At 35.6% G+C, this 17,639-nt stretch overlaps 1 protein-coding gene across 3 annotated transcripts in view; it reads right to left on the bottom strand.

The window, feature by feature from the left end:
- Positions 1-6,953: 6,953 nt before the first annotated feature.
- The window catches only part of PHF14 (PHD finger protein 14), a 160,841-nt gene continuing 150,155 nt past the window's right edge, over positions 6,954-17,639 (bottom strand). For all 3 annotated transcript variants that reach the window (XM_027639169.1, XM_027639167.1, XM_027639170.1), the window contains one exon: positions 6,954-7,777. Coding sequence is in view for 2 of the 3 variants with exons in the window: in XM_027639167.1 (XP_027494968.1) it covers positions 7,703-7,777 (75 nt within the window). In the remaining variant the exon portion in view is untranslated. The remainder of the gene's footprint in view (positions 7,778-17,639) is intronic.

Genomic DNA, 17,639 nt, shown 5'->3' with positions numbered 1-17,639 from the left:
AGGGTTCATGCAATTCTCAGGTTTGTGCAAAGGAAATTGCACCTAATTATGAACATTTTTAAGGCCCTGTAAGGTACTTGCACCAAAGAAAGACAACTAATCATACCACCAGGAAACATCCTATAGGCTACAGCCAAATTCTCCCTAGGTACCAAATTTCAATTCAGACTAGAAAAAGATCAATTTGTTATCTTTCATTTTTACTATTCCTAAGAATTTGGGCTCCAGGTACATAATGAGATATTACTATAATTAATAACCCCCCCCAATAATGGCAAATGGCTATGATAAAAAGGTCTCACAGTGAATAAAGTTGTAAAGGGAATAGGCCGTGAATCTGTATGCAAGTCGGCAATTAGACACTTCACTTGTGTGTAATAAATATTTACTTCTAAAATGATCTAAAAGCTTCTACCCAAGATTAAGTGCTCAGACAAGAATACAAGGCAATTGATAACCTTGGAAAAGTTACCTAGTAATTATCCATCCAATAAAACAGTGATTTTTGTAGTCACAAGGTTTATACCTTCAGCCTTCTCTTAGGCCCTAAAAAAATTGGATTTTGCCCTACTGCAGAACTCTGCTGATCTTCCAAGGTTGACACTCACTGGCCAGTAGGCAGGTAGGAAATTAATTCAACCTTGGTGTCCTCTCAGAAATACTTGAACTGCTGTCTTTTGTAGTAAGCAAACCTAAATCAAGTGGGCCTGTGTGATTTCAGTAGTGGCACTATGCCCAGGTAAGAGGGAGTCTTTGAAAAAAGGACCATCTCAGGTTATAGAGCAGAAGCAGGGTGGTTGTTCATAAATTTGTATTTAAACTGATACTAGACACCAACAAGTAGACCAAGAATGAGAGCTTTGTGCATTTTTATTCTTTAGTGAGACATTATCTTTACTTGACACTCTAACCACTTCTGGGGTCTAATGCTACACAGAATTCCATCCCTGAAGAAAAGAGGAAAAGATAACAGGCCTGGCTCTGAAAGTCTCTTCATTATGAATAATTTGGTGGGGATAACTTATGAAAAATTGCAAGCTGATCAGAAAAAATTGTGTAACTGCTTGGACCCAAGGAGTATTCATTGAGGCTAGGTCTGCCATTTTTGCTCCAGCGTGGCTTACTAAATAACTTAAGCATTCAGAAATGCAGTCTTCTACTTCTTTCTCTCTTAACAAAGACAAAATATAGAAAAGACTATGTAAGGATGTGCTAAAACACATGATCTAAGCTATACCTCTTCTTCAGCATGGGTTTTCAGGTTGTTGTCATCTGTAATGAAAACAAAGCTTTGGGGAACGAAAGTCTTCTCTGTCTCGCTGTCCCACTGCTGGCAGCAGCCTCACCCTGCTGATTCCCATCATGCTGACATCTCTGAAAGGTGATAATTCCCTTGGTAGGTCTAAAAAGGTTTTATCTACAAGGAAGAAAAGGTAGTCTCAGTTTTGTTTCGACTCCAAATCTTAAGGATGGGAATCCACAATGTGACTTCACATCAAAAGAGAATATTTAAATAGGAAGCTGCTTAGCAATTAAAGACAATTCCATACCTTGAGCAATGCAGTTTAAAGGGTGGGTTTAGCAATGCCATGTATTATCTGCACTATGCTTGGATTCAAGAAGGGTCAGCATACTTTTGTGGAAAAAATAAGGGTGAAAGGGGGCATTTTCCACCTAGCTCCTTGACTTTTATGTTATTTCATAGCATATTTTTCATAGCAAAATATTAATAAAACAGTCCAGTGTGGAGTCAAAAATATTCAGATATTGGTGACTGAAACAGTGATCCTTAAAATAACTAGTAGGCATTTCAACAATTAAAATGAAATCATCCCAAAATCTTTCTTCTGGGTAGTATTATTGTTATAGTCTATCTTTTATAAATCCCATCTCCTAGGCTGCTAATTAGTGTTTTTTATTCCACAAGGGTTTAAAGAGCTTGCTGAATACTGGCTCACATAGCCTTTGCAACTTCTGATGATGAACCCTTCACAAACTACTGATGATTCAAGTAGTCTTTGCATTTTTTTTCGTTCCAAGTCACTGGAATTGGCTGGTTTTGACTCACAGTCCCAGTTTGCAGACTACCTCTTGCCAGAACTCCTGCAGCTATCATCTCCCATACACAGAAATGAGAGCTCTGACACTGATCCGGAGAAAACTTTTCAGATCACAGTAGTAAGTAATTTGCCTATAAACCACAAGTTACTAGACTTGCTATATTGTTGCTTCTCCAAGCTTCTTCTCTCCATCATAAGAACAAACTCCCCAACTCCCTCCAACTGTTCAGTTACAGGGCAGAATAAAAACTGATTTCTCTTAGCAACTCTCTCTGCAAATTTCATTTGATACAAATGGTAAGATATAGTGGCAACTTTATCCTATGAAGTGATATATTTTATTTTTCCAATAGCAACTCACAGAAGTATATAGCAAAGCAGTGAGAACACTAATTGTTTTCAGCTATATTTCCTTCTTTGTGTGACTTCCAAAAGCTGGTGCCTTGCTAGAATCCAACAGTCTACACTGCTTTACCTGAAAGAATATAAGCAATCAGCTTGTTCTGCCACACTTTCCCTCTACCATAAGATGGCAGACATAGTACATAAACTTCCAATAATATACTAAAAATTACAGTTATTAGGTCAATATGTATATGATGTTCACTATTGTCCTTAGTGTATGAACCAGAAAAAAGTGGTCTTACAGTACCATTATCTCCTGCTGCATTCATAGTCTGCTATTGGTCCACTGCTGCAGCTCTTTCAAAAAAACATGACTTGGCAAGAAAAAAATAAAAATAAAAATTTGATCAGGCATAAAATGACTGTATTTTTGGTTAAAGTGCATAACAATAGCACAATATAGGTATGGTATAGCTTTTGCTTTTATGCAGCTGTTTAGTATGCTGTAGGTATAAATGAAACTTAAACCAAGCATCAAAACTGAACCTTTCAGACGTTAATGTGATGATAGTTGTGTTATTATGAGCCTAATGATATCTAGTGCACACAAGAATACATAGGTGTCATGCTGGGAAACCAATGATCTGGCTCTTATTCTGACTGCAGGCAAAGAATGTCTCATCAAAGCTACAAATTTCACGACTCTGTTCCCAAATTTAAAACCCTTAAGGAAATGGCTTTCATGGTTCAACAGTTTTAAAGGGTTGCTCTTACTTGGCTTTGTAACAAGGAAATTAATAGTTCTTCCAAACAAATCAGAACTATGCCATAGCTCCATGCATTTTCATGCTGTTGCCTTCAGCATTTCACTTCCTCCCCCAGATAACATCGCTGCAGAATCCACACTGAATTCACGGTGGGGAAATATTTATTACCTGCTATGATTTCGCTCTATAGCCTTAGATAGGTGATAGAAGTCATTTACTCATTGTAAAAATTGTTTTCTTTAGGTCGTGTGAAATAGAGTCAGTTTCTAATCAATCTTCACTTTTCAGAGTAAAACCAGAGTAAAACCTATCCAGCCTAATGTCAGGGAGAGTTAGTTTCTGTAGTGTGATGCAGAGCAACCAACCAAGAGGTAGGCAGCTTATGGGACTGCAATAACAGAGAAGCACTGAAGTGAGATACCTCTCTGTCAGAATGGTTCTCTCCCTTTAAAAATTCCTACTGTGCAAGTATTGAAGCTCCTCAGAAAGAATAATTGTTTTAGATAGTTCTCTTAATTTAAAGGTATACAAAATCTTTCTAATGAGCAGAAAATGAATATTGTGTTAGGATTAGCCACTGCATGTGACACAGTGCATATAATGCACTACATCTAGTGTTGCTCAGGAGAAAAACTATAAACGAGCACCAAATGTCCAGTGTAGCAATACACTTCAATATATGAAAAAACAAAATACTGTGGATTCCCATTTAGCCATAAGACATTACACATACACTGGGATTAAAATACCAAGATATATCTGCTTTAGTTCAAAATCCTTATGGTTGCACCACATTTTAGATCCAACAATTTCAATGCCTGTGCAGCTACAGACAGGAAATTAACAGCACCTATGTCAAAAGTACCTTTGGTTTTTCAGCTCATGACAATCATTTAGTCCTATCTTTAATGTAGGAATGTAGCATTCAGAACAAGCATCGTTGCATGACAACAACATAGACTAAGGAAAATCATCTAACAGCAAAGTATTTCCCATAAGTCTACAATACAACATAAACCACACTCATAAATCAGAAACATTACTCTGTGAGTGATTGACAAGAACTTTCACACCTCAAACTGTTGATCCCCATATGAGGCAGTCAAAAGGTCAGACATTATTTTCTAAAAACAAAAATTATAGTAAGAGAGAAATTTGCTCTTCTCTGAGGATGAAGTGGTTGTCTGTGATACAAAACAGTGTTGGGAGTCCAAAAAATTCTCTATAGCCCACTGTACCACAAGAGGGAAAAGAGCAAACATGGAGGACTGAACAAAAATCAACAGTAATTCACCATTAACTGCACAAAAAGCAGGGAATTTGCTCTAATATGAAGAAAATGATAGCTTCTCCTCAGGCACCGAAAACATAATTATCCCCTAAGCCACCCTAAAATAGCTATCACTAGTGTAGCCCAGAAAACTGCAATTCCCAACTGGGGAGCACCACCACTGTCATGCATGAGAGGGATGCAGTGCGAAGTAAGTAGTACTCCATCTAGATTTTCAGATCAGCATGTGACTCATTATTAAATAACAGCATAGAAGGAAAGAGAATCAAATAAAAAGGACATTATAACTGGCTGCTGCACACATGTACATAGAGGTGCCTATGTGTGTTTGCATATCAAGAATATACTGCTCCATAAAAGTTTCTGTAATCAGTTGAATTAAAGCTGTCTCAACTTTTGTTCATCCCATCTCTAAGTCAGCTTTTAGTTTATTCATATAAGCTTTGAACTTCATTCTGCAGGAGCTGTTCGCAGTATCCAAACTGGCTTGTATTTCACTGCAGCATGGACACAACTTTAATAAAAGTCAAAATATTCTGCATCAGGTTTTCATCTTAGTTCTGATAAGCAGTAACACTCAGAAGTATCATGTCATAGTCATGCAGGAGTGTTGCAGCCATCTGCTTTACACAGTGCATTGTATAAAAAAAATCCTCTGGACACTAATGAAAAACATATATGACAAAAATGTAATTCATATTGGTACTCTGAAAACTCAAGAATGAAAAAGAAATCAATTCAGCTGCAAATTTTAACTAGATCAGAATTGAAATAAAGGAAATAAAGTCATCTATTTTGTATAGTGTTCATCTGATCCATTTGATCTTTATCAGCTAAAAACCCCTCTATTTAGTAAAAATGTCTCCAAACAAGTCATTAAAATAGGTCTCCTACATTTTTCTGGAAGGGATAAAGTTAGGACTGCATTTTGCTTCAGTCACATTCATTTCACTTCATCTCCACCCCAGCTGATTATGATAACAGTACTGGTTATTATTATTTTGCAGTGAAAATGTCTAAATTCTGGTCCTTGAATTTTGAAGTAAATAACCAAGGGACAGGCTAACAACACTGACCGTAGACTTCTAGTGACATATGTTGGATTTCTCATAAAGGAGTTACCTAAAAGTAGGATTTATGTAATTATAATTTTACACTAAATTTTTGAATAATTTAGGAAAGAAACAGAAATACTCCTTTTAAGCTGATCAGCATTATGCATCAAATGAAAGGTCCTTTCAAAGTCTGTACTATTTTTCTCACTCAGGTGTTCAAGAGCCAAGTAATATATTTTCATACAAAACCTGAACACTGAATAACCACCCTTCTATTCTTACACACCCGTACAAGTCCTAGGCTGTCAGAGGGCATAGACTCACAGTAAAATGACAAACGTGCTGCCATGGACTGAAATGAAATAGATTATTTTGCAGAAATGAGACTCTGTCTGTTTATTTCAGACAGGAGAATTTGCATGGTTAAACCCAAACATCAAGTGCACTGGAGATGGGGACAGGCAGAGACATGACCACAATCCATCTTAGCCAATAAATCCCCCTGCCATTACGCTACCTTTGTGCAAGTCCCATGTAAAACTTCATTTTTATAAGTTACTAGTTCTGTCCTTCAAAATTCACAGGCCTTTCAGCCTGTTCCAATGGAAACTCTGCCCCTTCTTCAGATCCTGTTGAGAATAAGCTCTGAGAACTGACTGTGGCTTTCTGGGTTAGTCTGAAAAAAACAAAAGCAATCCTTTTGTTCTCATCTACCCTATGATCCTTCACACTGCTATGCAGAGAATAGTCCCTAAGGTCCTTCAGGGTAAAACTCAGTTTCTATCTTTCCTAAATCTGTCTCTTCCACTGCAGTGAAGAAAAAATCATATTCCCCCTCCTTTCTGAGATGGTTACAGTAGCTGATCTGCACCAAATGGACCAATGCTGAATTTATTTTATATGCTAATTTACATGATAGCTGCATTCGTTAAAATGAGATCTAATGTTATTAAACTCCTGTAGAGTAATTGTGATTGAAATTTGTCCACGAACTACACACATTCGAACCTCATGAACCAGAAAAGAATTTATAAATGATATTGCTTAAGCACAGGCATGTTGTTTTTAAAATATCTGAAACTATAATTTACACAAACAGGACAAAATTCAGGGCGAATACTATTTACAATCTAACACTCAGTACACAGAATAACTGTAAAAATATAGAAGAGTGGGAAAAGAGGTTAACTTTTTCAATTAAATACAATTAATTTTTTCTGGAGCAAGATAAACTTCACTCATGGGACACCGGTGAGTGTTGTCTTAATCCTAAAACAATCAGTGAGGTTTTTTGTTTCTTCATTGCAATCTGTGAAACTATTGGGCTATAAATCTACCTCTGATTTTCTTGTACTAACCTTCCCATGAACTGACCTGCACAGGCTAAAAAGCAGAAGTAAATTGTAAAACAAAATTAGGACTATAGGAAGAAAAGTTATTTTAGATATTTATTACTCGCTTGAAAATCTAATGACACAGCGACAAGTTATTTAATTTTGTTGGAATGGAAAGATTAGCATGAGGGAATTAGACCTGGGTAGGATGGCCTAATCAAGATGAAAGCTTGATATTCATTAAAAGACAATGATCACGTAAAGATGGAAAAGGTTTACATAAAGAAAAGTATAATGCAACAAGAAACCAACTAAAAATCCCATGATACAAATGTAAAACTCATTATTTCTGAAAACATACTATACATATAAAAAAATCCTTCCCTCCACCTAGTCCTCAGAAACATTTATTTTAATCACTGATCGTAAGAAATTTCAGAACTCATTTAGTAGAACACATATATCTAACTTTTAAGAATAAAAACTCTTGCTGAGAAATACCAAAATATGCCTGAGTTATAACTATCCTTTAAGGATAACATTTCTTTGTAGACTAAAATATAAAATTGCCCTGTTTTCTGAGTAAATGCTATTAGTGATGAATAACCCATCAGCTTTCCATAACGTGTTCAAAAAGCTTTCAGAATTTTATTGGTATGGTACTCAGTTCTGATAATTCAGCTTTTAATGCAATCAAAAATATCACCAGGAGCTACTTAATTAATTCCCCAGTGAACCATGAATTTAATTTTCAATGACTTTATTGAGAACTTTTTTTGTTAATTTTACAATGAGAAACTATAATCACTGTTACACAACTTGCAAATATTTCAAATAAGACAGCAATCTCCTATTTTTTTGACTTTTTCTGTTCCAAATTCAGCTCCTGAGATAGATTTTCTGCTTCAGCTTCATTTTCATCTTCCTGTAAAAGAAAATGAAAACACGAACATTAATCAACTTATTGAAGAAGTAAACTCTTTCTACTTATGCAGATGTATAGAATTCTGTAAAGACTTTTGCCATCTTTTGTCTGACCAACAAGCATACAAATGAGCAAAAAATGTCATTTATTCAAGTGCTTGATTTTGCTCAAGAGTTAAAATAAAAATGATAAGAAGTTTAAACAAGTCTAATCACCTATTTATAGCAGAAGAATAATTTAATGAGTAAATATTTTACTGACCAATTTACTGGATGGTTACATAAAGAAATTACTAAACCACACACAGATGACAAGATTTTCAAATGTCTGCAGTAGACAGTATTATACACCTTTCCTTTGTTCTTGACCAGAGGTTTCCACTAAATTACTTTTGAATGCAAGAACTTTCATCATTGTACTAAAAATTACTTCTGAAAAGCATCTGCCATTGAAAAATGTTTCATTTTTTTGAGATACTTTTTTTGAGATACGTTTACTTCACCATTTGATAAAAGACAATAAATTTAACTTCAGAGACACTTTATGTGCTGCAACATCGTATTTTTGTCCCATCTAGCATATTTTCTTGACAGGTCTGCCAATTTTCCAATTACTTGTACCACCATATGTTATCTGAAGATCAGTCAGGTCTAAAATAGGAAACATGAGCATGTCAGGCAGCAGCAGGCTTACAATATTCTACAGCTTCAGCTCCAAGAGTAGGGCTCATAACTCACTACAGGTTCCTCTGGATCTCACTGAAAAAATGAAGTGACATCATAACGCCCGTTTCCATAGGAATGGATACTATTTTGTGTCCAGTACAAAATCATGACCTCCAAAGTATAAATTATGGAAGACTGAGAAAACTGTTTTATAAGGCAACTTGCAACCTACTGCATCAAGAAGAGTCCTTATCACAATTTCAAAGTATGGTTTTCCTGCCTGTATTTTAATTCAATTTACAGAGAATCTTCCATGTTTCAATACACAAGAAACAAACTGACATTTGGGAATGAAGAAGCATCCTGGTTGCCATAACACCACTCATTCCAAGTCAACAGCCGAGAGATAGGAAACACCAGGGACATTATGTGGGACCTAGGAAGCCAGGGTGTAGTATCCTGATTTAAAACAGCATCTTCATTCATGTAGGAAAATAATTTTATCTTTTTGCATCCTAGTCCTTTTTTCACCATTAAAGCATGCTTTGTAGGAATGACTATAATAAAGTTTTAGAGGCAGAAAACATATTGGAAGATCACATGGGCAGCACTATAATAAAATTTTAGAAGTAGAAAACATATAGGAATCTCATACAGGCAGCACAAAATACGGAAGATCTCATTTAAAAAAAGTGGTCTTGTAATATGGAAAAGCTAGTTGTTCCATTAAAGAAGCAGACACTCTAAGCCATTCTGCCTTTAAACCCTCCCCCTTCTGGGGACAGGCCAGGCAGTGAGAAATATTTACGTGACTGACCACTAAAGGCTAAAAGCATTTTTTCTTATCTTTCTGGACTGTCATCTCTTCAATTACCTTTAAAACATGTAGTGAGCCCTGTGGCTCTTTTGGTTTAGGTGAGAAACAAGTCTGTGCATGTGTGTGAAACCAAAGACTGCTGATTCACTGAAATTAGAAGTGCAGAATATATTCAAGAGAGTGTAATGTATAGTCCATATATAGAGGTCAAACTTCAAAAGAAAACACAAGCAGGGCAGAATGGGAAACTACAAAGGAGTGAGGTGCAACTAAGCTTAGACGTACTGCTTACAGGTGACAAAAGAATAAATGGAATAAAAAAAACACCCACAGAAACTTTTGGCTGCTATAGAAAAACAGCAGGTTATTTAACGAAGAACTTCTTAATAAAAACCAGCAAATCTGCATGTTTCTGAAGGTTCCTACAGAAGTTGTATCCCAACTGACCTCAATGCCAACTAACCCACATCCCTAGAACACAACCTGATATTATTCCAATGTCCTGACTTGTGCTCCCTCATACAGGGAATATAAACCCTATACTATCATTTTTTCCCACTAGGGCTTACTCTCCTAACACACAGAGCATGCAGAAATTTCAAAGACAACAGAGTCCTACCTCCACTGAGGGCCACAAGAGGGTGAAGGCACATTAGGTTCAATACTGAACATCAGCTTCCTGAGACTATTTTTTGAGGACAACAAAAGGTTTTATCTAGTGAAAGAGGGTTTTTTTAACAGAATCTTCTGGCTTTGTGTAGACTTGAAATGTTTTAATTCTGTGCTCAAAAGGTCATGCTTGTGCTCTGGCAGATTTCCCAGGTTACAGCAGCAGCTGCAGTGATCAGCGTATCTGAGATGCAGAAATGATGGCTGAGTGGTGATGGCTCCAGGAGTTGCTCAGTGTGAATACTCAAAATGGAAGCATCTGCTTTGGTATATTTTGCAGAACTAATACTCTTTCCTTTGTTGGTCTCCTGTTACTTAAACCAACTAAAACATATTCAAACAGGTAAAATCTACCAGCAGGGCATAAATTTGATTTATGTGGGCAGATTTCCACACACAAGTCATCCAGATGCTTGACTGATACTTTGCAATTTTTGTATTTTTATGCACAAAAACTTTCTGACCAGCATTGTACTAAACCATGCTCCACATAGGACATCCTAATTTTTTACAGGTGCTTTTACTTCATCTCTGTTTTCCAAGAACAGAAACTCACATCTCATTTTGAAACAGTAATCAAAGTGTGGTATCTCTGAGCAGAAGTGACTGCTGTGCAAAGAGCAGAGTAATGGTGTTTGATCCTTCTCATCGTATGAATTATCACAGGGAGAAAACTTTTTCTTTGTCAGATACACCTTAAGCCAGATCAGTTCCCAGACCTGTACACAGCCACATGAACAACAGTCAAGATGGCAGAAAGGATTTTCAGAGGATACTGGCAAGCATGAACCACCAGTTTTGGCAGTCATGCAACTTTCTGCCAGAAAACAAGTAACAGCAGGAGGCCTTAGAATGGCAGACTTACTAAGGATGGAAAATTGTCACAAAACTTTGGGACATGAGCTCCTATAAATTATAAGAAGTAAAATATCGCTGCCAGTATGCTTGGGAAAGATCTGAACTGGCAATTTAGAGCACATATTAACCATACTACAAGATGTAAAGACTCACTGTTCTTTCCGTTTGCTGAAAATGCCAAATTTCTATGAAATGCTTTATCTTTTTTTTTCTTTTTAGTAGTCCAAGAAGCAGCCCAATGATTGCACATAGATTACTGAAATGGTTGGAGTTTCCAATGTCATTAATAATGTTTGAAGTTTCAGCTACATAGTCTACATAGCCTAATTATACAGAAATTATGCCAAACATTATCATTAAAATGCTTTTAATTCTGATGGATAGCAAAGAAAAACCTCTTTATTTTCATGTTATCTGTAAAAAACCATCCATGATGTCAGTGTGCAAAGTTTCTATTACCAGTGGCTGTACAGAAGATGAAATACTGAATTCTGGTTTCTGTTGACAGAAAATCAGTTCACATTATTTCTATTAATACCTCACATCTCTATTTTACATTGTCATTTATTTTGCTTCCAGATGTCTATGACTCTAACATCTAATGCCTGCATTCTAAAAATCCTAATATTAAAGTAGTTTTTGCTAGTAGATGTCACAAATCAAACTTTCAAAGTAGTTCTTGCCATTGGATGCCAAAAATCAAACTTGTCTCAGTATCTTTTCTGACTACAGGCAACCACAGACTCAAATATTATACAGTGAATACACTCACCTAAAAGATGCCTCAGCACAGAAATGCTGACTTGTAAGAGTAGCCAAGGGAAGTGAATCCCTCAGAACTGTACTATTACTCTTACTGAAAAAGCACACTTACCAGCCCAAAGATTATTTTTATATTGAAATGAATAAAGCCTGGAATTGACATTATTCCAGATTTACAAAACCAACAGTGATAAGGAAGAGTACAAAGGGTATTATAAAGTGCTGTTAAACCCAACACTGAACTGAAATGTCAGCTCAGGAGTCCTTAAGCCAGTGAAAACTGGACGACTCATCTGCATCCTCATCTGATGCTGACGGAGCAATGGACCTTCCACATCAGTTTTCCTACATCCTTTGCCCTGGCATTCCTCCTTTTGGAAGAGTACTGGATTCTTTGGGTGCTCTATGGATGCTTCCTTCAAACTGCTTAGTCTGTACTTGGTAGCTGTGCATTTATGGGTCACAGCAACAGAACAGGGCCAAGAATTTAGAACCAAGACCCTACAGTTTGCCACCTAAATAAGTGTTTAAGTATTGAGTATTCAATAGCTTTGTTGAAGTTAATGAGAATACTTCAATATTTAGATATCTTCAGCTGCCAAAACCAAAGGTAAGAATCTGACTTTTAAGATTCTATTTCTGAAAGTTTTTAGCTGACAGTTGAGAGAGACTGTCACATAACTTCATCCCCTTTAAAGGTATGTTTAAGGTCAACTACAAATATTGCTCTGACCAGAGAATAATGGGTCTGATATGTAAAGTTTATTTCGAGTAATTATTCCAGAATATTCCCCCGTAGACAAATTCTGGAATAAAAAATGAAAAAAAAAGCCAAGAAATAGGCTTTTGAATGTCCCTTTCTCTTTTTGCCCCTCTAACCAATTTCATTCAGAATGTCTGAGAATTCCTTTTTACTCTATTACTTAATGACATGAAATCTAGAAGACGACAGTGAATTAGACAATTCTTAGCTCTGCAGGAAATCTGACACTATTTTGCAAGTAGAACAGATCACACCTCAATTAACTGTGCTGGGAAATGCACCAATTCACAGATTTGTCCGTTACACCACACCTGTAATTTCTAGAGCTGCATTACAAATGTATACTTAATAAAGTAGACTTGCTGTTGTGTGTTTTGCAAACTGCAACCCATATTCTAAACTTAATAAACAGGTATATATTACAGGATGATGTCAAGGAGCATCTGAATAATAAGAAAACATGCAAAACACAAAAATGTCCTGCTATAATGAGGAATGGCTAAAGGATTCTCTATGCTATCGTATAATTTAGAAATATAATCTCAAAAACACTCAAGACTAATTCTGATACTATTATTTCCTATAGAATCTTAAACCAAAAGAGCTGTAATATGACTAACATACTAAGCTCCAGTGAGGGTGTCCATCCAAGGTATTTCATCTCCTGCCTCACAGAATCTAGCTAGGAAAACACCAGTTGGAAGTAGGTAAAAATACTTTCAGTACTCTTAAAAAATATATCAGGAAAAAAGAAATTTATTAACTATGAGAGCTTTTGTCTGTGTACATAAAGTCCAGCTTTCCAAAGTCATAGGTCAAATTTGGAGGAAAATTAGTGTCAGGCAAAAACTGGGGGTTAAAGTAGCCTCTCTGTTAAATGGGCAAAAGGTAAGCATCCAACAGTAATATTCAGAAGTTATTTTTCTTCCAAAGTCTATGCTATCTTTTTCAAATGCCTTACTGACAATCCTTATAATGAAGAGTGGTGCAAGAATACAGAGTACAAATGGAACAGTTCTTTACCAATGGATATTAGAAGCATATATAAATTTCTTGTGATAGATGACAGTTTTCTGTCACCGCAGCTCTGCAGTGATAAGGTAGATGCTTGTTTCCAAGGAAAAGGAGACCCTTGCTACATGGATCATTTTCATAGTGACAGCCTTGTCACTATGTTTGACATTTGTTTCATGAAGTATTCTGAAGCAGCCACCAAGAAAACGCCCCCTCAGGGACCACTGGCAAGCTGACAGTTGTACCTTTTAATGTGCATCTCCAGTAATTCTTACTGTCAAAGCTCACGGAAGTCCTACAACAAAATCTCTGTTGATCTGTTCCATTAAAAACTGTAGGCTTTAAAGGGACTAACCACTACAATGTAAGCAAAGCCGACATGAATTAACTGGAAGCAGCTCTCCACCCCTCTTTGTCCAGTGAAAAGAGCAACGTTTGACTGTTTCCTTCCCCAAGCAGTACATGGTACTGTGCTCTAGGTGGCAATGCAAGACCAGCAGAACTACTTTTACTCTAAAGCTCCTCTTAAGCTACAAGCAGCTGCATGTTTATCACAAACTCTTTCCTTTAACTTGCACTGATACAAGAACTTGAAAGTCTTTTTGAAATGTTTGTCAGTGTTCTGTATTTTCTATTTCCTCGTTGCTAATTCTGATTATACAGATAAATGTACCATTGCAAGAGCCCTTACAGTCAAGTTTCATTTAATGCTTAGTACAGAAGTGGAATTTCATGCCAGATTCCAAATCTTCCATCTGTTCCTCTCCTTTTTAGGAGGCAACCATTCCACTGAGTGGCCCTTTTGGCTGACTGCCACTACAGTTGGGATCCTCTTCAGGGCAGGTGGTGCTTGAAACCCAACCATTGTTTTACAAGTTCAGCTGGTTCTCCTTGAAGAAAGTAGAGGAAAATGTTTCCTCTTTAACAATTTGAGTCTTTGAAGGTTCAGGCTTATGAACATTAGACTGCACCTATAAATGGTTAGATACACAAACGTGAAATATCAACTAAGAAAGAGATGAAAAGCAACTTTAACATGACTGTCCCCTGCCTATATGGGACAGGCCTCCTTAATTTCCACTCTGGTCTCAGAGTGCACACTTGCATCAGTTTTCAGGCTTTCAAGTCTGACACTGTCCTGAATAAGATCCTTTCTAAGGCAAATTTATCCCTCAATGATAATAATTACATCTGTGCATATATAAACACATATATGGAAACCACAATAGCATTTGCTATTTATGTGGCAATATCTTAATATTTTTATAAATTGTAAATTTAAAACAGAAAATTCCACTTTATATATATTCATAATACTAACACAGAATAATATTCCATAGCCTAGAAATGCATATTCTAATCAAGATGATATTAAATATTTGTAGCTATACTCCAGCCATATTTACACTATACATTTACTAAACTATAAGAAGTAAAACTTATTTATTTTTATATTCTTTATACTAAGAAATAAAATGTCTTCTTCTTCCAATAGTTACATGAGAACAAAAGGTGCTCAGCCCAACAATAAGGAATTAATAGCTCTAAGTACTATTTAATTAAAAAAACCCCAACAAGTAAATGTTTAATTTTTAAGTGCTCAATTGTTAGGCTAGACATGTATCTTGGTAGTTACTAAATGATAGCTGAAGATTTTTTTCATGCTTTAACTGTTTTCACAAATAAGTTTGGCTGTAGAAAGCCTTTAATCAAGAGGTCTGAATATTCTGCTTCCAAAATGATTAACAACATTAAATAGAAAAGTAAGAAAAACTGAGTTATAGCAAAATGCTTCTGAAGCTGCTATTGAGACATACTGCTCAAAGTTGAAGGCAGTTGAAAGACATCACTGTAAACATCATTGAAGGACACATTTTTAATGGAAAAAGATAGTACTACCATATGAAAGGAATAAATTTATCTCAATAACAGAGAAAATCTAGACCCTAATGAAAATGTTTTAGGAAAAATGAGTGCATTGCATGCTTCTGACCAAAATTAATAAGAGTTTTAATGTTTTACATTTCCACCATAATTCTTTAAATGGTGCATTTATTTCATAGTAATAAACACTCGGTTCATTAAGTAAACTTCAAAATCTGTGTTATTCGCTACATTTAACAACCTTTGGCCCTCTTCTTGATTCAGGTTTCCAAAGCATTGAATAAGCAATTGAGGAACACAGTTAAATTTCATGACTCTGCATATTTAGGATTCTTATTTCACCTAAGACAAAGGGCAATTAATCTACCATTCTATACTGAATTTCAACTTTAGTGAGCCATGATAGATACTGGAATGAACTTACAGGAAATGCTTAATTAAATTACTGTAAAAAGCATAATCAAAGTTCTTTCTTTCCTTTTGACAAAAGAAAATGCTCATTTAATTGGAAAAAGTCTACTGCAGTATTTTAAATTTATTAACTTTGGAATTCATGAAAATATTACTATAATGTGACAGGTAAGAATTGAGAAAGCTTTTTTCTTTTTATTTCGTTGGAACATTTCACCTTAGTACAGCCATGAAATTCTGCTCAGAATCAAGACGTAAAAGATAGATCTTTTAGTGGATGATGACATAGGAGTCTAAACAGTAAAGGCCTTTATTTAGTCACCTATTTTTCAAAATGTCATATAAGTAAATGCTGTAAAAAAAAGGCTTTATATTTGTTGTAATACTGAATTCCTATCATTAGTAGCAATCCATGAAGTTGCCAACAAAACAGACAGAAATGAACAAAGCTGTAGAAGTAGACAAAGAACAGAGTGTGAGAGCAAATAGAATCTGTGCTACTGACAAAGACATCAGTGATTGAAAAGACTTCTGCTTTTCTAAAAAAGCCAAAACCTACAATTCCTTTCAGTAGGTCCCCCCAAACACATATACAGCTATTTAAACCCAGAATCCAACAACTATAACAAGGAAAATTTCAAAATCCATTAAAAAAAAAGAGCATTTTAGGCCAGGATCAGATCCATAGTTCCATACTAGCAGGCCAAGTACAATCTCTCATGGAAGACCTAGACCTTCCCTACTGTTATAATTCATTTACTCTGAATTAACACATGCTCTGAAGACCTACACAGAAGCCAAAATCATTCCTTTCCAAGCTGTATAAACATACTTTTAATGTGATAATATAGAATTGCATAATGATTCACAGAATGGTTCCCATCACCTATTTGTCTATGGACCTGAAATCTAACAAAACAAGAAATCTATGGACTTAGACGTGGACTTCATTTGGTTTGATGGCAAAAGAGGGTTTGTGGATTTTATATTTTTATATTTTATAAAAAATATAAAATTTTATTTAATTGTTTTTATATTTTCATTGCTGTATTTGAAGGTAGCTCTTACTGTTCTGACCCTGTAATGATGCCTGAACAGTCCTGTTTCATACAGTAGATCAAATCAGCTGTCTTTGAAGCACCAAGGGTGTATCAGTTGGTAATAAACACATACTTAATTTGGAATCAAAATTGTAAAATTTAATATGGCAAGGTTTTAATAGTTTCAGGCTGATCAGCTTCTAAATTAAAAAAAAAAAAAGTATTAGGTTTTACAGTAGGTTGAGTTCTCTTCAAACTCCACTCATCTTTGCATTTCCAAGTGAGGATCTAAAGCCAAATGTTATTTAATTCAGGAATGTTTGGGTAATTTGTCAGGATAGTGATGTTGTTTCTCTGTAATTTTTTGAAGTCAGAATCTGATGAAACTCTTTCAACTGGAAATAATGTGATGTGTAACCATTTCATGTTCCAAATATCATCAAAAGAAACTTTCCAAAAAACCTGCCCTGTAAAAGCAACATCTGCTTTCAAACATACTCTGATGTCCTTCCAAAACTTGGTATCTAACAATATTTATATACTTTGGGGAAAAAAAAAAAGATTAGTTGAAAAGATTAGTTGCCTTTCAGAAGCTTAGAATCAAATTAATTTATAGACCTCATCTTGTTGCTGGTAGTCACCACAAACAGGACTCTTTTCAGGTTCGCTGTGGATTTCTTTGTGATAAATTTAGAAGTTACTGTTTCAAACTGTACCACATCAAAGTCATCTTTTGGTTTGTCAATGGTTTGCTTCTCATCTCTGCCCGCCCTCCAACCAATCACACATAACTTTGTTAGAAGAGTGGGAGAAAAAATACTTTGATGAGATTCAATTACTGAAAAGCTATATTTTAGAAGATTTCCAAAGCTAGGGAAATTCAGCTACAACTAATCAGTGTTTTGCATGTTTATGCTAGAAGAGCTCATTACAGAGCTCACATTATAAATTGTTGTTTATGTACTTTTCTCTTAAAACA

The sequence above is a fragment of the Corapipo altera genome, unplaced genomic scaffold, assembly GCF_003945725.1.
Source record: "Corapipo altera isolate COAL_440 unplaced genomic scaffold, ASM394572v1 44, whole genome shotgun sequence".
Lineage (NCBI taxonomy): Eukaryota > Metazoa > Chordata > Aves > Passeriformes > Pipridae > Corapipo > Corapipo altera.
The sequence above is the reverse complement of the archived record's forward strand: the minus strand, read 5'-3'. Positions and strand labels throughout refer to the sequence as shown.